General features: G+C 39.4%; 1 protein-coding gene across 3 annotated transcripts in view; it reads left to right on the top strand.

Annotated features, from left to right (window-relative positions):
* Positions 1-23,783, top strand: part of macrod1.S (MACRO domain containing 1 S homeolog) — a 220,259-nt gene that overhangs the window by 2,068 nt on the left and 194,408 nt on the right. For all 3 annotated transcript variants that reach the window (XM_041560764.1, XM_041560765.1, XM_018260040.2), the window contains exons 2-3: positions 2,734-2,835; positions 6,226-6,345. In XM_041560764.1, the coding sequence (XP_041416698.1) occupies positions 2,734-2,835; positions 6,226-6,345 (222 nt within the window). The remainder of the gene's footprint in view (positions 1-2,733; positions 2,836-6,225; positions 6,346-23,783) is intronic.

The raw sequence follows: 23,783 nt of genomic DNA, 5'->3' as shown, positions 1-23,783 counted from the left end.
TCATTTTTGCGATCGTTCCCCTTTAAAAGAAAGGCATATTTAATTGGGGGTGCCAAAATTTAGGAACCCCCAAGAGATTATATATACACTTACCTCCCACCCCAGGCCGGTGCTCCTATCAGCAGAAAACTGCACTGGTCTGGGGTTTCTTCCAGTGAGCACCACGGAGTGATCGGCTTCTTTCTTCTTCTTTCTTCAAATTTCCCAGGGCAGACGCATGCGCAGTAGAACCAAATAGTCGACTTCTTCATTAAAGATCAACTTTTCACTTTACTGCGCATTCGCTCCCATGGGAAGGAAGAAGGAGCCGATCACTCCGTGGTGCTCGCTGGAAATAACCCCAGACTAGTGCAGTTTTCTCCTGATAGGAGCACTGGCCCAGGGTGGAAGGTAAGTCCAGCTATGGGACCTGTTATCCAGAATGCTCGGGACCTGAAGCTTTCCGGATATGGAATCTTTCCGTAATTTGGATCTTCGTACCTTAAGTCTACTAGAAAATCATATAAACATGAAATAAACCCAATAGGCTGGTTTTGCCTCCAATAAGGATTAATTATATCTTAGTTGGGATCAAGTACAAGCGACTGTTTTATTATTACAGGTATGGGACCTGTTATCCAGTAATGCTCGGGACCTGGCGTTTTCCAGATAACGGATCTTTCTGTAATGTGGATCTTGATACCTTAAGTCTACTAGAAAATCATATAAACATGAAATAAACCCAATAGGCTGGTTTTGCTTCCAATAAGGATTAATTATATCTTAGTTGGGATCAAGTACAAGCGACTGTTTTATTATTACACAGAAAAAGGAAATCATTTAAAAAAACTTTGATTATTTGGATAAAATGGTGTCAGTGGGAGCGATCCTTTTCATAATTCAGAGCTTTCTGGATAACAGATCCCATACCTAACTTTTGACACCCCGAGTACAGAGTGCATGTCCTTCTCCTTTACGTGCTCATTTGTACGAGCCCTAACAATGGAACCTCTTACCCATTTAATTAGGCACCCTACATTTTTGGGGGGTGAAATCAACTTGATACAATGGCCTATACACCGATTTGGAATGGGATTCCATATAGGCCCTGGCATTGTAACTACACAACAGCCCAGACAGCCCCCCATAGGCCAAAAAATAACGACTATCTATGGCATCTTTTAAAAGCCCCTTTGCCACAATTCATAACCATTATAATCAGGAAAGTTTATGCTCTAACTTGGGTGACAAAGTAAAGGTTTGCTCCATGCAGTTGTAGGTTGGAAACTCTCAGCGTTGTTGAGATTTGAACTTGCCAGTTGCAATATGTGTAACAGCCACTAGGGGTCCTTCACAGTACAGTGTATAGTTCCACATCACCTATGGATGCGCCTGTAAAATATTTAAACAAATAAAACTGCTGCTGCTGTTCTCATGTCTGTTTACTTCATTGGTACAAGGTTTCTTAGTTCACTCCAGTTGAAGCTATTTTTTTCTTATCCCGATGAATGTGAATGGTGAATACAATTGTGTTGTAGTTGCGGCACATTTTCCCTGGCAGTTGCAACAATGCTGTAATTCTGGGGAAAACACACGGCCATTGTGCTCAAATTTGCACTTATGATCTATCATGTTTCGTTATTTCAAAAGCAAACACAGGTATGGGATCTGTTATCCGGAAACCCCAGGTCCCAAGCATTCTAGATAACAGGTCCCATACCTGCAACAAAATATGAACAGCATACCTCCCAACTTTGGAAAAATGGAAAGAGGGACAAAATCTGCCATGCAATTTTTTTTTGTCCAACCCAATGTTATGGCCACACCCCCTAATTACCATGTCCAGGTTATGAAAGTTTGAAGATATTTTATGTGTTATTACAGTTTTGCTAATGAAGGTCAATAGGCCCTTTAAAAGGGAAGTAAAGTGTAAAATAGAATAAGGCTAGAAATGCTGTATTTTGTATACTAAACATAAACATGAACTTACTGCACCACAAGCCTAATCAAACAAATGATTTATGCTTTCAAAGTTGGCCACAGGGGGTCACCATCTTGTAACTTTGTTATACATCTTTGCAAGACCAAGACTGTGCACATGCTCAGTGTGGTCTGGGCTGCTTAGGGATCGTCTTAAATGATCAAAACAGCACAATTCAAATAATATCTGCCAGAAGCCGATACAGCAAGACTGATTAATAATCAGAATATACAGACTGCACTGGATCCTGTGTTATCATGTAATCTAATGTTGATTTTATAGTTTTTATATTAATAGAAACTTTCTCCAACTCTGCCAGTGGCTGCAGCAAAATAATCCTCCAAATAGAATGCCAGTTTATCTGTTTAAATCTGGCTCCATGATCTTTGTCCCTACAGCTGGAGTTGGAAACAGTAAAGGGGATGTAAAGGCAAAAATAAAATCCAATACAAATCTCTACAAAGTCGCCGACTGCTCTAGAAGGAAACAAACAAAGCTGCTTGAGTTCTGCATGGCTGGGAAGTAAGGTGGGGGCTCCCCCTGCTGTTCATAAGTATGATTGATCCCTAAGCAGCCCAGATCACACTGAGCATGTGCACAGTCTTGGTCTTGCAAAGATGTATAACAAAGTTACAAGATGGTGACCCCCTGTGGCCAACTTTGAAAGCATAAATCATTTGTTTGATTAGGCTTGTGGTGCAGTCAGTTCATGTTTATGTTTAGTATACAAAATACAGCATCTACAACAATTTCTGTTTTAATTTCCTATACAGGTTACTTAAAGGGCCTAAACAACAAGCAAAAGAGGGACCATTACAGCGTGAAAGATTTTATCAAATTGAAGGAAATACCTGTTTGGAAAGACACTGCCAAAAGTGAGTCCGCAATGAAATATAACTGTTCAAATTTTTCTAGATTCTTCACTTTTTTTTTTTTAATATTTATGAACTTGGATCTACATCATAGACTTGATGGAAGCTTTGAATTTCCTGTGAAAGGCTAAACAACTTCTTTTTGCCAAAATGTAAAAAATTATGGGGGAAAAAATCACCAGCAATGTTTTCATGTACATATTTGCAAAAAGTGTTTGTTTACCTTTGTGAAAAATATTATCTCTAAAATCTATAGCTAAAATCATAACATTTTCAGTTTATTTCTATAACCCATTTTTTATTTTATTTGCTGTGTTTCTATAATTTGTGTTTTAAAAATAATTGTGTCATAATTCCTCCCTCTCGGTGAATCTCTAAACAAGGTCACCAACCAACTTGATAAATTTTTTGAGCCGCATCAAATACCAGCAAATAATAAATCATACTGCGGCGGTTACATTGTTACACACTTGAGGAACCTGTTCAGTATGGGCTGAAACCGGCTGAAAATTATTTCAACTAATGCATCAAATTGTAAGGGATAGAATCAGCAGCTTATCTGCTAATCAATCAAGGCAGGTTTGAAAATGCCATTGGTCTGTATCCCCGTCAGTGTGATCCAATCGTTTAGTCCACACCTTACTATGTGATAGATGGCCTCAGGGGCGGAACTACTTGGGGTGCAATTGCTTCTGGGTCCGCTCCCCCCCCATGCCCTGTTGGATGATTGCATCAGAGCCAATCCAGCATAAATATTGCGTCCCGAATAGGGGTGGGGGGACCGGTTGCATGGAACCCTAGTTCCATAATTGGGTGACCTTTAAAGGGGTTCTCCACCAAAAGATGATTTTCTTTGCATAATGGTAGAAAGTATAATTCTAAGCAATTCTCCAAAATATTGCCATTTACAATTTAAAACTGTTTCAAAACCTTTTGTAAATGTAATTGAAGTCAAATACGTTAGTAGACATGTTGGACTCAATACTTCATGATCTAGTTTCGGCAGTGGGCTTATATCACTCCAAACAGATTCCACAGGATTTCCCCTATATATGTGAATGAATGCCCTAGATGCCACCAATCCCCGGCACACTTCTTTCACATGGTATGGACTTGCCCCAAACTAGCCCAATTCTGGTCCTCCATAATAGAATTAATTTCTCTAACAATGGACCTCTCGATACCACTGGAGCCTCGGGTAACAGTGCTCAATCAGGTACAAGATCTAGCTCCAACAAGAGCCGGAAGAACTCTCATTTTTATACTATTAGCCTATGCCAAAAAATGTATCGCTACCAAATGGAAAGATTCAAATCCACCCAAGAACTCCCTATGGAAATCCTAGCCCTACCCCTATACAAAGTACTCTACACTAGAAGAGGATGCCCAGATGAATACCTAAAAGTATGGTCACCTTGGCTGGACATGGCACTTTGACTCCCAAATCACTATGTGCACTGAAGTAAAGTGTGTGTACCCATAGCAAAAAAATAAAAAATAAAATTCCCAACGCCAAACCAACTGGCTCCCCCAGAATACTCAAGCTCTTTAAAAAGGACTTAGACATCATAAAAGATATAAGAATAGTATATTTAATTTTGTACAGAAACTGCATATTTTGTTGTTAATGTTTAATAAATTTTAAAAAACAAACAAAAAGTTGATAGCTGTCACAGTTATAAGTATATGTACAATGATTGCAATAATTGATAAAATGAACAATTATTAACATGAAGACATATTGGATTCCATCCTTGCAGACTTCATTCCTAATAATGTACAAACGAGGGAATTGAACTTAGAGAAATGTCAATGTTATAACATGAATCATTGTTATTCAATAAAGCGTATTGTTAAAAAAAAAATACTAAGGGGCCCATTTACTTAGTTCGAGTGAAGGAATAGAGGAAAAATAGTTCGAATTTCGAATGTTTTTTTTGGCTACTTCGACCATCAAATGGGCTACTTCGACCTTCGACTTCAATTCGAACGATTCGAACTAAAAATCGTTCGACTATTCAACCATTCGATAGTCGAAGTACTGTCTCTTTAAAAAATACTTTGACCCCCTAGTTTGCCACCTAAAACCTACCGAGGCCAATGTTAGCCTATGGGGAAGGTCCCAAAGGCTTCCAAACAATTTTCTGATCGAAGGATAATCCTTCGATCGATGGATTAAAATCCTTCGAATCGTTAGATTCGAAGGATTTAATCGTTCGATCGAACAATTATTCCTTCGATCATTCAATTGAACGAATTGCGCAAAATCCTTCGACTTCGATATTCGATATTTGCCCCTAGGTAAATTTGCCCCTAACTTTTAGAGCAGAATTGTCAGATATTCTGATAGAAACAATAGAATTCTACCTGTTTCTGACGATTCAGTTCTAACAATGGCCGACGTTCATGAGCCTTCAAAGGCGCCAAATCAAAATTTTCCGGCCAGCACGATCAACGAGCCTACCGATATCCAAGTCTTCTACTGATATTGATTGGCTCATCTCCCGCCATAGATACACCGAATATTGCTGCGTCTATGGCTACCTTAATTCTTAAAACATTCTAACAAGAGCCAAGTCTTCCTCAGGTTGTTTAATCGCCTTTTATTAGCAGGCTTGCAGTATTGTTTCAGGAGTACAGAAAATGTAAGCAGACAGATTTAAACTTTCAAATCATTAGAAATTTGTAATAAATATATATAAATGGAAAAGTTGTTTAGAATTACACAGTCTTTCACTATACAAAATATAATTTTAGGTGAAGAAACACTTTCAATTTAAGGAAATGGTAAAAACTAGAAAATAGTTGAATAAAATATAGCATTTGTGGTGTGTAAGTTGATAAGTATGGTGCAGATTTATCAAAGGTCGAATGTTAGTTTTTTTTCATTTGAATGAACTCGGATGACCTTGAAATTTGACTACTATCTTATTTGGCAAAAAACTGGAATAGCTCAAACTCGAACGAATATTGCAGACCCAGAATCAAATCCGACTAAACTCGAATCGAGTTTTTTTCCGAAAAACAACTCAAATGTCATGAAGGCTATTAACATCTTCAAATGGGTCACTGGACCTCTGCCATTGACTTTCACATGAACTTGGCAGGTTTTAGGTGGCGAATAATCGAATTCAAATTGTTCCCAGGATCCAGGTATGACACATCTCGAATTTGGATTATTCCCAACTCGAATTTTTGAGTTTTGACCAAAATTCGACACTGAACACTAACACCCTTTTGAACCATATATCCCAATTTTTTAATGCTTCTGAAATTATCAAATTATAAACAATTATTGTGAGGCTTGTAAAAAGAAGTTACTTTATAGCTTGGCCTCAGGGGGTTTTGGTGGTTTGTGACCCATCATAATACAGTATTTTCTTTACCCTATAGAAGCGAACATCAAACAACCGGAGGAGGGGAAGTATCCCAAGAACAAAGCTCTGGATGACAAAATATCCCTTTTTAGGGGAGACATAACAAAACTGGAAGTTGATGCCATCGTCAATGCAGGTAAATCACATTAATGCTTCAGGTTCAAAACAGGTTAAGAAAAGGACACTGAAGGTAAGACCATGCCTTAATACTGGCTAAAGCTGTTTTTATTATTATTATTATTATTATTATTATGTATTGATCTTGGAAACCTTATTCCAATTCCAAATCCACCTCCAGTTACAGTCATTCGTCATTAGGTGGAGCAAATATGAGGAGAAAATGCGGAATCTTAATTTGGGGACCTTTGGGATTCACTTTCTTCTGCATGGTAGGTAGTGTGATCGCAATAGAAATGGTAATGGGCTGCTTGCATTATTTGTCCTACATTTAAAGGTTGTGACTGACCGCTCTGATTTCACGAAGGATCAATTTTATGTATAGATGATATATGGGAACTTCCAAACCTCATAGGTTCCTTCCATTTTTACTAAAAGCTTAATTAAAAAAAAATCTAAAAAGGCATGAAGAGCTTTTAAGAGGAAGCGCTAAGCACTTACAGAATGCAAGAGTGCTGTTTGGGGAAACGAGGAGGAGGCTTTTAGCTGCAGGAGAGAAACCTGCAGAATTAATGAGTGTCCTCATTCACATCCTTCACATGTCTACATCATATAAGTATGTAGCACAGAAGTTTAATACTGCACCAATTTCCCATTAATGTCAACTTGAATTCTTTTAAAGGTAACAAGAAGCTCGCTATATGTATATGTAATGCTACAATAAATTGAGTGGCACCGGTCTCTAACTATAAGCTTTACCCAAATACTTTGCTCCGGATGAGGCCTTAATTCTCAGGGGGTAAGCCCTCGCAACGGTGTGGAGGCAGGGTGTAGTAAAACTGTAAATATGTGCAGTGTACAATAATTGGGGGCCAGTGGTTCTTGTAACTTAACCAAGCACCAATGGTCAGTATTAGTCTCCGCAAGGAAAAGAACATACACCGCAGCAATGAAGGTACACTCAGCTTTCAGCCTCTACCCTAAGTGGAACCCAGGGGAAACCCTAGGTCTGTACACTTAGTCCCAACTCTGGCCAATTAATACCCGGGATCTTAATCCCACTCACACTCCCCGTAGGAGCCTCCTAAGTGGAGAAAGACTTTCCTTCTCCTTTAAGGTGAGTAGCCTATCCTTACTAGACCTGACCTCTAGGTTCCACTTTACCCTGCCTGCCTGCTCAGGCCAGCGATCTGTTTTACGAAGTTGCCTCACTAGGAAACTTCAAACGACCAGAAAATATCGATCCGGCTCCCGCCGGAGATTTACATTCTAGCTGGCGGGAGGCAGTTTGTGGAGATTAGTCTACCCGAAGAAGAGGAGATTTATCGCGGGGCGACTAATCTCCCCAAATCAGAGCGTGTGCCCTGACCCTAAAAGCCCAAACACTGATTTGTGATTTGTATTTGTTGATCAGTTTGTCCTCTTTAGAGCAGTAGAAGTGTTTTTGAGAGCATTGTAGAAAGTGTGAAAGAAGAAGAAGCAGCTATGGTAAGATAAAGAGGCCTGAGAAAGGAGAAAACGAGTTAAAGCCAAGAGGAGGGAGGCACAGGTAGAAGGGGAACCTCTCGTTAGCCAGCTGTCAGGAGATAAATTGCATTGTGTATGTTGCGGCACCACTGACATCCATTACCTTTGGGGAGCGCTTTTCAAGCAGCAGCAGCAGCATCTCTCCCTGGGACTGACACTGTAACAGAACCCACTCCTATTTCCCTGTGATTTTATTAACCAAATTCTAGAAGTTTCATTCAGGAGATTTTGAGGAAAATGGTAGAAATCAATTCACGTTTTTCATTATTTCCAGAATAAACTCTTTCATGAAAGGGAAAGCCATTGTGATTTCTACTATTTATAGAGTTTCCTTTATTCATCAGTGTCTTTTTCTACCCTTTAAGGTCAGAATCCAACCAAAAAAAAAAGTATGTTAGAAGAATACAAATGAAAGAGACCTTGCCGCTTACAGCTAGGCAATTACAGCTTATTAATCAGAACAGTAATTAATACATTTTAATAGTAGTTAGTAGTAACACAAGTTTTGACTATCTCTATGTCTATTAGGCCTATTCCAGGTACCAAATATCTGCTTTTTTTGTACTTTGTTCTCTTCCAGGCTGAGGTCTAGAATGTTGATCATTAATTCACTCAGGGCTTGACCTTGTCATGTACCTATGACTTTTCTTTGTAAACGGGAATTACCCCATTACTCAACTGCCATATTTCTGCTTTGGATGAGAAGGTCCTCCAACCTCTCTTTGCTTATTCATTATAAATATGTAATCTTTTTTTCACCCTAGTCTAGGTAATTTAACTCATATAACTGAGCTAATTATTCTTAAAAAGGGATATTCATGATTTCGGAATCTTAATCACTTGATTTTCCCTTGAATTTGTGGGAGTGGCTGTATTTGTGCCTTGGTCTTGGGAAATGTCCTTTGGGTAGAATGGCAATGTTGATTTAATACATTTTGCTGACTATTATAAGCACCTCAAGAGCTTCACTTGCTATTACTTCCGAAGCAATTCCTCCCTGAGAGATACTCAGCCTGGTATCTTGAAACCCTATATGGTCCTATATGCACTAGTGGTCTACATACACCACATGGTCCTAACCCCCACTATTCCTCCTTGTTGGAGCGAAGGACTGCTCACTAGCTTCCCTGAGCCTCCCTCTCACACCCACCAATTGGGCAAACCTTGAACTACTATGGGCCTAGGAAGAGAGACAGCTCCTTGGGTGAATCAAAGGACCACTTAGGTGTCCAAACACAGGGGAAACTGCCTGAGTAAACATATCTAAACCTCAGGGTACCTACAAACATATCAACTATTCCTCTAAGAATGAAATCAAGATTTTATTTTTAAAAATCAGTGCAAAATGGGGCACCATGCACATAATTTCTGGTGCAACAAATTTGATAAACTCTCAATAAGCGATGGTTAATTCGTAAACTTGAAAATGACGCATGCTTATTATACCACCCATTACATTTTTTTTACATTACAAAACATACTGTCCCATTCTGATTTATTGGACTATACGATGCAAAGTAAATATGGGCAACAGAAATATGTAAGAAAAGCAAAGGCAATATTTTCTTATTCGTTTGTGGAGCCAGACAGACAACTATATGTATCTCTTGGCAGGAGGAAAATGTTAGTCTTTGCTAATTTGGATGAAAAAAGTATATATATATATATATATATATATATATATATATATATATATATATATATATATATATATATATAATAGCACTTTATCTTCATAAATTAATACGAAATTCTCTCCAGTTTAAGAGCCGCATGAGACTATCTCCTCTAATGACTTCCTTTCGCTTTCCCTTCATTCTCTCTTTGTTGTTTTTTTTAATACTTTTATTTTATCCTCTCCTCTTTGAATCAATGCTTTTTTTTCAAATTTGGAAAGCTCTCCCGCTGGCTTTTAAGGATTGCGCAGTGACAAATAATTTTCTGAGCTGGGCATTTATTAGCTTTAAGTACTCGGCACTCTGGCACACCTTCTTGTTTGTTTTCAGATGCACCGACCTCGATTTTCCTTGGGTAGAGGGCAGCGTACACACTGGGTATCCTCCACCTCCCCTCCTCCCCTCTCTCCTCTGCTACCTCTAGGCAGAAAATTCATCTCTGGAGACCATAAATCACCCTGTTTATTAAAAGAATAAAGAGCTTTAACTAACAAGAGCTTTTGTCCGCGCTCCATAAATCGGCTTATTTTCCTTTTGGAAACCCATATGCTCTTAATTCATATGTATAAGTCCAGAGCATGAATATAATACTTGTCCATTAAATTCGTTTTGACCTGATTAAAGTCATTAGCTGTGAATAATTATCGCCTCTGCATTCTTATGCTGAGTTGATATAATGCAAATGGCCTCATCTTTACCACGGTTGAGAAGTGTTTGCAAGGCGATTGGTTTCAAAAATGTTCTTCCTTAATAAATCAAACCTGTGCTCTTAGGGGTAAATTTATCAAAGAGTGAAGTTCCGCCACTAGAGTGAAATTCCGGAGCTCTCAATTCATTTCTATGGGATTTTGAAAGGCGTATTTATCATTGCGAAAAATGAAAGTTCACCCTTTGATAAATACGCCTATAAAAATCCCATAGAAATGAATGGAGAGTGGCAGAATTTCACTCTAGTGGCGGAACTTCACTATTAACTTCACTCTTTGATAGTGTTTTTGTTTTTTTGTTTTTTGTTTTGTTTTTTTATTCTTTTATAAATAAATAGTTACATCAATGACATAAATGTACCATAACAACAAAAATACACGCAAAACAAATGCATAATTAATAAGGTAATTAATACAAGCATTCTAATATATTCATTAAAAAAAAAAAAAAAAAATAGATCAAATTTCTAGTACAACAAGTGCAAACTATAGTGAAAATGGATATTGTAGGACTATTGTCTAAAATGTAGTCCTAATCTAGATCTTATTATTTTCGTAATAGTACTAGCTAGTGTCATATAATTTTAATGTCATGGATCTATGGTGAATAAAGAATTGAGTCAAGTTTGGATCTATCAGTTTGAGAAAAGTTATTCATGAAAATTTTCCATTTTGACAAAAAATTCGTACGATTCCTCACGCTATCAAATTTAAAAGCAATAGCTTCATTTGTACATAGAGTTTTCAGCTCCGTGATGACATCCGTTATCTCGGGAGGATAGATAGTGTTTTTTAACACATAAATGAACATATGCGTTTTTTCCTTGGCGAATTGTGCAACAATACAAAAGCAGTGTCTGCTAAATTACTCTGATATGCTGGTAATGTTGCGGGTGGCCTGGCATAATCATTTAAATCAAGTTCAGCAGATAGAATGAGTTCACCCAAAATAAAAAAGCGTTTGTGTAAAGGTCAGTTCCTTAAGATAATTTTATAGATACTGATATCGCTAAATGTCTATGTTGACCCTCAGTAATGAAGAACCTGCTTTTAGAAAAGCAAAAAAATGTATTTCCATGGGTGTGATAATTGCTGTTTTACATGTAGAAATATAGGGGCAAATTCTCTAACCGGCAAAAATTCGTCACAACATTTCGCCAGGTGTAAATTTTCTAGGACAACGCCAATTCCCGTCCAGGGCACGGAACTCTGCTGAATTATCGTTACTTCGGTAATGAAGCGAAGATGCACTAGCGTTGCCTAATTTGCATATGGCGGGAAATGATAAAGTTGAATGGACGTATATGTCGCAGCAAATACATTAAATTACACAAGTCCAGGGAACCTTAATAAAGACAATAGAGTTGTTATATTGCCCTACACATGAGCCCACTGTATAGTTTATGTTCCATATGTTAGAAAATTGAGGGGGGAACCAGGGTACCCCAAAAAAATATTACAAACCTTTGCAGGCTATCAAGGAAAAGACGCCAGCGGTTTTGCGACTTTTTGTACTACAAATTGAGGAAGATCTATACACTCCGCACTATTGCACTTCGCCTGGTATGAGCTGGCGAATGCAAATCTGGCGAATGTTCAGTAAAATCCGCATCTTACTGAATTTGCGTAGTTTCATCTGTTCGACAGAACGAAAATTCACCTGGCGTTCGAGTGTGAAGCAACACTGGTGTCTATCTCCTTTGCTAGCGAAGTGACGCCTGCGCCCATTTGGAAATCGGCGAAGTTAGTCACTTCGCCCTTTAAGGAATCTTTAGGAATCTTTTATGACTGTTGTGCAACGTGCAGTTTACTAAGACATATCTCCATATTTTCTTCCCACAATGCAGTGTTTTTTCCCCAGAATTTCAGCATCATTAAGAGCCCACCACAGGTTGAATAGTGAATAGGTGCACTACGGGCGTAATTTCCAGGTGAAACTTGGCAAAACATTTCCCTCATCACTACTCATAATAGTGTTTTAAATGAATAGCAGCTTTGGGTAATTAAAAGTATCACGCATCAGTAAAAATCAATTTAACACATTATTTGTCCCTCAGATAAATAATTCATAATAGGGAAAACAAAAAAAAAGTGCAGCTTCTACGAGTTTCTTTCAGTCCACTTGCCGGAACGTGTCATGTGAGTTAACAAATAATTAAGCAGTAATTGCTGTGTATTCATGAGCAGCTCTTGCTGATTCTACACTATTCATTAGGTTCTGTCTGCCCTTCTGACTGACAGAGGGCAAATTAATTCATAAAGATTTTGATCGATGAACAGGCGGAATTAACTAGACTGTCCTTCATACCTCGCTCTCTTTTTAATCTCCAATCTGAACTGTGTTGTTGATTTAGGATCCCCTCACTCAACTGCTTCCCCCGTGTGTATTGGTATTTATCTAATAACCTCTCTGCTATTCTCTTTACTCTATGTAAAGTCATTGGGGGTGAAACAGTCCCCTTATGCCGGTAGTGAACAGCTGTCCTCTACTACAGGACCCACAAAGATTGGAAAATTCTGTATTGTTCTGGTTTTATAAGAGACCCCATGATTTCTCCTCCTTTTTTTTTGGTTCTGAATATTGTTGTACATAAAATATATATATATATACAGGGTCGGACTGGGGGGCCCGGGGCCCACCGGGACTGCAGTCCAGGGCCCCCTACAGGCCCCCCCGTCCCCCTGTGCGCACCGTGCGGTGCTGCGCTCTGCTGTGCACCATCCCCTTGGGGCGCAGATGCCCCATCGGCGCGAATGCGCGTCGCGAAGATCGTTTTTAAAAAAGAAAGAAAAAAAAAAACCGAGCAACAGGAGAGGGGGTCTGGCCCGTGCCAATCCGACACTGTATATATATATATATATATAAATATATATACTGGACTAGTAGCACTGCAAAATGACTCATAATGGTGAAGGTTAGTGAATTCAGTCCAGACGTATGTTTGGTCAAAATAAAACCGTGCTGACCATCTCCTGTAATTAGCAGCTTTTCTCTTCTGTTCTCCATCACCTTCTCCTAATAATCTTCTCCAACTTCCATGGTCTGACATGCACTTCCGTCTCATTGAATAGCTGGATAACTGGTCCCTGATGGAAGTTTAATATGGTCATTGGATGCTCACACATAAGCTTAAAGGTATTGGAAATGTACCTCCCATTATTGGAGCACATTAACATATAATTTACATTGTGTGTTTATTGCAGAGTGGAGGGTTTTCATTTAGATTGTTCTTGTGAATATATACTCTTGTAGCAGCACACCATCTGCACCTTCTAGAGTTGTTTTCGAGTGGTTTTCAGAATTTTGAGGTCCACCCTTTAACACATTTGGACATGGTCGGGGTATAACAATGGCCGGACTGTTCATGAACAAAAACCTTCTGATATTAATCCCAACACAATATTCAATTTAGACATCACAACCCTGAAGAGCAGTAAGATGAAAAAAGCAGTGTTTAAAGGAGAAGAAAAGCTACCGTGGCAGTTTATTGCCTATAGATTAGCCACAGTATTGTTAGCTGGAATGTTATATTTATTCTGTAGAATGTTTTACTATACCTGAGTAAACAGCTCTAGAACTCTTACTGTTTGCTTAGGGCAGCAACTGCCATATTAGCTTGGTTTGACATCACTTCCTGCCTGAGTCTCTCCCTGCTCACTCACAGCTCTGGGCTCAGATTACAGCAGGGAGGGGAGGAGGGAGAGAAGAGCAAACTGAGCATGCTCAAGCCCTAGCCCTGGAGGTTTAAGCTGAAAACAGGAAGTCTGATACAGAAGCCCATGAGTACACAATAGAAGGAAAGAAATGTGCTGTTTCTTTTGACAGAGGACTCAGAGCAGCATTACTTTGAGGCTTTACTGGTGTATTTATATAGACCTTTCTGATAAAGCTTACTTACTTTTAACCTTTCCTTCTCCTTTAAGTAAAAGATTGTGCACCAGATGAAAAAGGCTCTACTACACATTTTTAGGGTGGAATGAGCCAGTACTGATGTTTTCAGCCACGTCACATTATATTCAAAAGAAGTTGGTAGGGGCAGTTTTTGCAGCTTCTCTGTTGGCTGAAATATACGGGCAGAAAAATGCCCCCTATGACTTCATACTAAGGGCAAAGGCAAATGTTATGTATCCAGCACTTCTCTCTGTCTGCACTTTGTAATCCAGTGGAGAGAAGCGGATCTGCATTGGATACATAACACGTGCCCTTGACCTTATGCTTCTCAAGGAACCGCAATAAAAAAAGTGATAAGGATTGTTAATTTATTTTATGATGTAGAGTAGATCATCTAAACTATATTAAGGGCCTTAACCCGACTTGAAAACATTTGTCTCACAGCTCAGCAGGAGCGCATTCAAAACACATTTATCAGCTGGGAAACTAACAGGATTTATAACCTCTGGGAAAACCTACTCACCAGGGGGAGATAAATGGTGCAGCGTAACTAAGAATTATCCCTCAAGAATCCATGGAAGATAGATGGGTCATTACTGAATGTCATGTATAGCCTTTTCTATTGAGCTTTATTAATCATTTCTGTAATTCCTGCATATAGAATCCAATTCTGCAAATCATTTAATTGCTTTGTTTAATTAGCCTTTAACAGCTCTCGGGTTATATTATTTAACTGCTCCTGTAGAATTGCTTGTCTTAACCTATTTAATGGCATTTACCTAGGATTTCCCCTCAAAGCCACATTTTATCTGGCCTGTGTTGGTCTTTATGTATGGAAGCAGAACTCCTTCAGAGATGGGGTATCATTCCAATGCATTCAAAAACAGGTACAGGTGAGCGAATAGTAGAATACCGTCAGAAATAAGAACGGTGGGCTTGATCTGTGCTACTCACATTCGGATAGATAGGGAAATTGGATACAGGATCAAACAACGGAGTGTGCCTGTCAGATAGAAAGTCATATATGGTGAAGTATAGCGAGGAAATTAAGCACGGCCCGCACTCAGATTGCTCTTACAGGATCACGAATGTTAGATCGCATATCAGGCAGGTGTCACTTAGGGTCCACCGAACCTTCACCCCCGGCTGTACTTGGAGTACAAAGCAGCTTCTTGATCGCAATCCAAATTTTTGTAAAATACTGTAACTCCTCTCAGTTGGTATACATTAATTTTACTTTATTGTGTAAAAAATATATATACCGTATATACTCGGGTATAAGCCGTCCCGAGTATAAGCCGAGGTACCTAATTTTACCTCCAAAAACTGGGAAAGCTTATTGACTCGAGTATAAGCCTAGGGTGAGAAATGCAGCAGCTTCTGGTAATTTTCAATAAAAAAATTGAGGGTTTCTGCTCCCATTGGAGGTGCCGGCTTCTCGTTTTTGGATGCCAGCAACCATTCTTGGATGCCGGTGAATATTCTTGGAGACTATTCTTAGGCGCCGACGACTATTCTTAGACGCCGGCGACCGTTTTCGCGCTTGACCCGAGTATAAGCCGAGGTAGCGTTTTCCAGCATATTTTGGGGGCTGAAAAACTCGGCTTATACTCAAGTATATACGGTATATAAGCCCAACGCGTTTCATATACAATATGTACTTCATCAGGGGCGGTTACCCATCAAACAGTTCGGTGTTATTTATCGAGTGAGCGCTCCATTGGACACATTTGCATTTCAATTATACAATTAAGTAATTATGGTTAACTCATTGTCAGATAATAGAATAGAATCGAAAAGATTTAAAAAAAGCAGAATAAAAAATAAATAAATTACAGATAATTTATAAGATACATTTTTCTAAAAAGTAGAAAGTGTATTATTAAAAAGTTTATTGTCTTAATTAACCTAGTTAAATAAATAGTCACACTTTTCCTAATGCCCCATTTACACTTTGCTTACCAGTTTTTACAACTGAAAAAAGCCACAATGTAGAATCCTGCACCGGGTCGGATACCCGCAAAGCGGTTGGATTGTGGGTAGAAAATCCCTGATTCCCAGACTGTGCGAGTAGTCCGCTGGTAACCGTCTGGGTACCCGGCAAATGTGCGGGACTGGTGCCTCCCGGGTGCTACATGGAACATTTTTTTGTACCTTTCGGGATGAATGTGCCTCGGAGTGACATCACTTCTGGTTTCTGAGATGATGTCACTTCCAGTTTTATGGATCCTGGGTCGGGTGGTAAGTTTGACTTATAGGGTCCCGGTCGGGAAGTGGCTCTGGGTAGGGGGATGTGTTGGGTGGTGGGTGCGGGTCAGGTTAGAGGTCAGCGGGTTTAGGTCCTGCACGGGTCCTTCCTATTGGACCCGTGCAGGACTTTACTACAATTCTCCTGGGAGCTCCATGCCCATAAAAATATTAATTGCGGTGGCCTGATTAAACGATCAAATGCTTATCACATTGTTTATCTCTCATTACTCAGACCCTACGGTATTAATATTGCACAAAATATGCCTTTCCTCTCTTTATTCACTCAACTTTAAGACTAGATAAATGGAAACTATACTCCACATTGATATACCTATTATACTGTATACACTAATTAGCTATCGTCTAATTAGATCAAGCAGCAGTAAGAGAAAACACTATGCGACTTTATAGTGATGCTCCGCAGCTGTGTTCCTGTGAGTTGTTGAGAAATACCGAGAAGTTCAAATCAACAGCATTTTCATGTCTTCATTCCCACGGGCCTTTTCAGGAGATATGAAACTTAATGAATTACTTAAATTTAACGTTGCTCGTTTCAGCGCCTGAAAATATATTATTGTGGGGGGAGGGAAAAAAAACAACCACAAAAAACAATTTATGTAAAGGAATTAACAGATGCCGCCTGAGCTCTGCATTCACACATCAAATGACTGTAGTGGGGAATTCACCAATTATTTAGAATGATTGCTGTATATTCAATAAAGACTATGATGTTACATTTGGGAAAACCTATTTATTCTGTGTTCGTGTGCAGTTCACTCCTCTTTCTTGAAAAATGACACGTAATACCCAGAAAGGGTCCATTTGCAACAGCCTTCACTTTAACAGGTTTCCAAGTATTTATTTACCTTCACTTTAACAGGTTTCCAAGTATTTATTTACCATCTTCCTGCCCAATATATTTAACCAAAGATTTTCCCATTTCCTATGGCAAAAGCATTCGGTACAAGCACCATTCATTTGTTAGACATTTCTCTTCCTATGCCTCAAGTCTGCTTTGAGTAGCCTACATTTATTATAAAAGAGAAGGTCTGACACCTAATTCTTATATACAGTATTCTTTTCTTTTCTTTTATAACCCTCACCAACAAAATCACTCAAATTTCTCCAGCCGGTAGACCTTGGATAAGGCTTTTTTTTCTATCTGTTTCCATAATAATTTATATCAATAGAAGCAAAAAACTTGTCATTTATTTCTTTGATTCAGAAATATCCACCAGGGAGGAATACCCACGCAATGGAGTGTGCTATAGATTTATATGAATAATATGCAATAATATGCAGTTCCCCAAGTCATTTTTTTTTTATGTTATTAAAAATGTATGTACTGCATTTAGTATATATTCCTCTTCTTTTTATGAGATACAAATAATCTGTATGCCCAGAGAGAATGGCTAAGGGTGACAGGTCTGCTCCTGGGTATTCTCTGTTGAGCTCCGTTGGATCTTTAATCTAGAGCCTAAATATGGTAGTTGATAACTGCTGAATTGTGTTTGCATCTGTGCCAGTCAGTAGAGAAGAGAGTGAGCAGACAAGGGAATTACATCTTTGCCTTGTTTACGAATCCCTTATTTTATTCACAGCTTAGAATTGCGCTGTTGTGACAGTTTTATCATTCCTACCTTATTTCTCCTCATTCACTGCCTAGGAGACCTGCCGTGTGCGAGTTGCATGTGCCAACATATCTTGTAAATTGAGATGCATGTTGTGATGTGCTTGTTTTCTTTACCAGGTGATTATGTCTCACCTTGTTGCCACGAAACGGGATAAAGGGACACTCATTTCTAATATGTACATGCAGGGCCACCATCAGGGGGTACAAGTGTACCGGGCCCAGGCCTGAAGGGTGACCCAACAGTGCTGAACTTTCCGAAAGAGAAGCCGAGCAGCCCTTCCAAAGTCCCGAACAGCTGAAATGCGGAAGTGCTGAAAAGCTTAACAGCCAAAGTCCTGCAGCAGCGAAAAGACCCGAAGTCAAAACAGCTGAAATTGAAGTCCCGAAGCGAAGAAAAGACCCAAAGTTGCGAAAACAGCTGGAATCGAAGTCCTGAAGCGGCGTAAAGACACAAAGTCACGTAAACAGCCGAAATTTAAGTCCTGAAGCGGCGTAAATACCCAAAGTCATGAAAACAGCCGAAATTTAAGTCCTGAAGCGGCAAAAAGACCCGAAGTCATGAAAACAGCCGAAATTGAAGTCCTGAAGTGGCGAAAAGGCCTGAATCACGAAAACAGCCGAAATTAAAATCCTCAAGCTGCGAAAAGGCCGAAGTCACAAAGTCACGTAAACAGCCAAAACTGAAGTCCTGGAGCGGCAAAAAGACCCAAAGTCATTAAAAAAGCCGAAATTGAAGTCCTGAAGCGGCAAAAAGACCCGAAGTCATGAAAACAGCCGAAATTGAAGTCCTGAAGTGGCGAAAAGGCCCGAAGTCACAAAGTCACGTAAACAGCCAAAACTGAAGTCCTGGAGCGGCAAAAAGACCCAAAGTCATTAAAACAGACGAAAGTTGAAGTCCTGAAGTGGCAAAAAGACCCAAAGTCACGAAAATAGCCGAAATTGAAGTCCTGAAGCTGCGAAAAGGCCCAAAGTCATGATAGGAGGCGAAGTTGAAGTCCTGAAGCCATGAGTTCAGTTCTACTGAACACCAATGTATTATTTTAATAATCTATAGGCCCCTGCCACCAATGTTTTTTTTTCTTTTTTATATTTTTGTAGCTTGTAAGGGGGGCCCTGGCACCAATGTTTATTTAAAAAAAACTTTTATGGAGGGCCCTGGCGCCAATTGTTAAAATTTGATTCGAGTTTTTTTTAAAAATTAGATTTTCGAAATTTGTCATACACTGGCCCTTTAAGAATTCGAATTCAACTATTCGCCACCTTATGGTAGAACTACACCAGCGTTTTCCGTCGGAGCGATTCCCGCCGACAAAACGCACGCGACCTATCAGATGGAGACGTAGGCGTCAAGATTCTAATTGAACTGAATGAAAAGTCTCAGGAAAGCATCGTGTTCAACCGACAGTCAGACTGTGTAGTTGTTACCTCCGACTTTTTCGTTCAGTCCAATTTTGTCTCCATCCGACTTGTCGCATACGTTTTTTCGTTCCAACGAAAAACGCTCGTGGAGTTCTACCCTTAAACCTGCCGCATTGCTGTTTAAGTCCTGGAATCAATTTGGAGTTGTTTGCAGCCTTCCTGACATTCGAGTTTTTTTTTGGAGAAAAATTTGATTTGAGTTTTAAAAACTCAAATTCGATTTGAATAATAAAAAGCTAAATAACCCAAAAAACCCACAAATAATAAAAAATGAAAACCAATTGCAAATGGTCCACAACATCACACATCAAAAGTTAATTTAAAGGTGGACAAGCCCTTTACGTTGATGAGGAGTGGCTGTGCTGGTGAGTGTACTATAATAACCCTGGTCAATAAACGCTACATTTGGGTCTTTTTTAGAGCATCTGTTAAGAGTCCTGCGCGGGTCCATTTTTTGGAACCCGTGCCTGACTCGTACCCACATACTGCAATCCGCAACTTGGACCCGCAACCCGCATTCTTACCCGTTTGGACCCGCAAGTACCTTATCCGCAACCCGGACCCACGACCCGCTGACCATCAAGAATCAGGAAGTGCTGTCATTGTATACCGGAAGTGACATCATCGGAAGTGGGTGTGATCAGGAAAAGGAGGAAAACAGGAAGTGCTGCCATTGTAAACTGGAAGTGACATCATCGGAAGTAGGCGTGATCAGGAAAAGGAGGAAAACAGGACGTGCTGTCATTGTATACCGGAAGTGACATCATCGGAAGTAGGTGTGATCAGGGGGGAAAGGAGGAAAACAGGAAGTGCTGTCATTGTAAACCGGAAGTGACATCATCGGAAGTAGTCGTGATCAGAATAAAGGAGTAAAAATCTCTATTGAGAAGACCCGTGGCACGATCCGTGACCTGCACACTCGCAGAACCACTGACCCGCGTATATACCCACACCCGGAACCTTTACCCGCAGGCTACCGCAGGTTTTTGCGGGTAACCCGCAGCTACCCGACCCGCTGCAGGACTCTAGCGCCTGTCTTTGTAAATGACCCTCGGCCTAGATAAACCAACTAAGAACTTTCCTAAGTAAATAAATTGTTCTGCCTTCAGTTTGCTTGTGCCAAATCATTTCATAGATTTTTTGTTTTACTGCTACTTATTAAATGTCCTATTGATCAGCAACTGAGTTTTCTAAGGGGAACAAATCCAAAACAATAAGTGTAAATGTTAATACTGTCTGTATGTTGTAAATATTTCATAATGCGCCAAGCCTTAAAAATAAGCCGTGCGACCTTAGCTCAGCAAAAGATTTAATGGTCAGAACTGTGAAGGTTGCCGGTTTAATTTCACAGTTCACCAGTCGGGAAACTGATGCCGAAAAGATGCAGAGAAGCCTGGCGGTGCGCTCCTTTGTTTCGCTGATAGAACTCAGAGGGGAAAATATAACATGTGCTTCTACCAATGAGGGTTCCCCAAGGAATTAAAGGACAAATGTGCAAGTGAGTCTGTGTGTTGCATTTCTAAAATAAAATGTAATAGAATTTCATATGGTCCAGGCAAAGTAGAAACCCCAAGGATTGCTGACAAGTTTGTATCCATACATAAACAGCATTTATCTGTGTAACAAAATGAAATGCAACAGAAATACATTTATCCTAGTTGCCGAAATATATATATATCAGGGTGTGTATGTTTGTTGTGGACTGATGAAAGTATCTTACAGGCTTCTTGCTTGGCTAGACTAGCTGGGAAGTACGTCATTATTTCAGTCTTGCATTAAAGTGTCACTAACAAGCATTTAAATATAGAGAGATTTAGCATCAACATCTTCAAAACGAAAAGTGTCGAAGCACAGGGTTTGGCTGAGGCGTCTTCAGTTGCACCATTAGGCTTATTACATGAGTAAAAGTCTTATTATCTGAGTTAATGTGATTCCTTTTTCAGCCATTCAAAGCCAAAAAAGGAGAAAAGGTACAGGATACACAGCAGATAATGGGATTATTCAGACCTTATCTGTTATCTACTGTGTATCCTGTGCTTGAATGGCTGCCCCCATGGCTACACAGCAGCTTGTTTATATAAACTATAGTAGTACTTATCTGTTATCTACTGTGTATCCTGTGCTTGAATGGCTGCCCCCATGGCTACACAGCAGCTTGTTTATATAAACTATAGTAGTACTTATCTGTTATCTACTGTGTATCCTGTGCTTGAATGGCTGCCCCCATGGCTACACAGCAGCTTGTTTATATAAACTATAGTAGTACTTATCTGTTATCTACTGTGTATCCTGTGCTTGAATGGCTGCCCCCATGGCTACACAGCAGCTTGTTTATATAAACTATAGTAGTACTTATCTGTTATCTACTGTGTATCCTGTGCTTGAATGGCTGCCCCCATGGCTACACAGCAGCTTGTTTATATAAACTATAGTAGTACTTATCTGTTATCTACTGTGTATCCTGTGCTTGAATGGCTGCCCCCATGGCTACACAGCAGCTTGTTTATATAAACTATAGTAGTACTTATCTGTTATCTACTGTGTATCCTGTGCTTGAATGGCTGCCCCCATGGCTTCACAGAAGCTTGTTTATATAAACTATAGTAGTACTTATCTTTTATCTACTGTGTATCCTGTGCTTGAATGGCTGCCCCCATGGCTACACAGCAGCTTGTTTATATAAACTATAGTAGTACTTATCTGTTATCTACTGTGTATCCTGTGCTTGAATGGCTGCCCCCATGGCTACACAGCAGCTTGTTTATATAAACTATAGTAGTACTTATCTGTTATCTACTGTGTATCCTGTGCTTGAATGGCTGCCCCCATGGCTACACAGCAGCTTGTTTATATAAACTATAGTAGTACTTATCTGTTATCTACTGTGTATCCTGTGCTTGAATGGCTGCCCCCATGGCTACACAGCAGCTTGTTTATATAAACTATAGTAGTACTTATCTGTTATCTACTGTGTATCCTGTGCTTGAATGGCTGCCCCCATGGCTACACAGCAGCTTGTTTATATAAACTATAGTAGTACTTATCTGTTATCTACTGTGTATCCTGTGCTTGAATGGCTGCCCCCATGGCTTCACAGAAGCTTGTTTCTATAAACTATAGTAGTATTTTACAATTGAGGGTTTACATTTCATTTGAATGGCAAGTGTGTAATTGTGGTTGCAATTTAGGTGGATCGCATACATATGTTTAAAAATGATTGTGCGTTATTACTGGGAGCAAGGGGTGTGGGATAAATATTTTCCATTTTAAAAATGAGAGTTTCCATTGGCTAACGCAGACACCAGGGTCTCAACTTTTCCAGTTTTCTTTAGATTGTACCAGAATTTCTCAATCATTTCAGAAAATGGAAGCACATGGATTATCTGTCTATTCTTATTAATTATTGTAGTACAGGTATGGGACCTGTTATCCAGAATGGACCTGGGGTTTTACGGATAACATATCTTTCCGTAATCTGGATCTTCATACCTTAAGGCCACTAGAAAATCATATAAACATGAAATAAACCCAATAGGCTGGTTTTGCTTCCAATAAGGATTAATTATATCTTAGTTGGGATCAGGTACAAGCGACTGTTTTATTATTACACAGAAAAAGGAAATTATTTTTAAAAATTTAGATTTGATCATAATGGAGTCTATGGGAGTTGGCTTTTCTGTAATTCGGAGGTCCCATTACTGGATAACCTTTACCTGTACCTACGCCAAGCAAGTCTTGTTGTCACCCAAGCAAGTGGAATAGATAGATATAATTATCTAGGAAGACTATAAACTAGTAGAAGATTGCTACCATACTTTTACACCATACTTTTAAAGGAGAAGGAAAGCTACGGAGGCATTTTATTGCCAATAGATTAGCCACAATAGTACAAGCTAGAATGCTATATTTATTCTGCAGAATGTTTTACCATACCTGAGTAATCAGCTCTAGAAACTCTCTGTTTGTTTAGAATAGGAGCTGCAGTATTAATGTGGTGTGACATCACTTCCTGCCTGAGTCTCTCCCTGCTCTGGGCTCAGATTACAGTAGAGAAGGGAGGGGTGGGGGGAGGAGCAAACTGAGCATGCTCTTGCCCAGGGCAATGAGGTTTAAGCTGAAAACAGGAAGTCTGATACAGAAGCCCATGAGTACACAATAGAAGGAAAGAAATGCAGTATTTCTTTTGACAGGGGACTCAGAGCAACATTACTTTGGGGGTTTACTGGTATATTTAGATGGACCTTTCTGATAAGGCTTATTTAGTTTTAACCTTTCCTTCTCCTTTAACAGCATTTTATCAAATGTGCGTGAATATAAGATATTTATATTAATTTAAAGGAATACAAACCACAA

Source organism: Xenopus laevis, chromosome 4S (assembly GCF_017654675.1).
Source record: "Xenopus laevis strain J_2021 chromosome 4S, Xenopus_laevis_v10.1, whole genome shotgun sequence".
Taxonomy (NCBI): domain Eukaryota; kingdom Metazoa; phylum Chordata; class Amphibia; order Anura; family Pipidae; genus Xenopus; species Xenopus laevis.
Note: the sequence above shows the minus strand (reverse complement) of the source record. Positions and strands in the feature narration are given on the sequence as shown.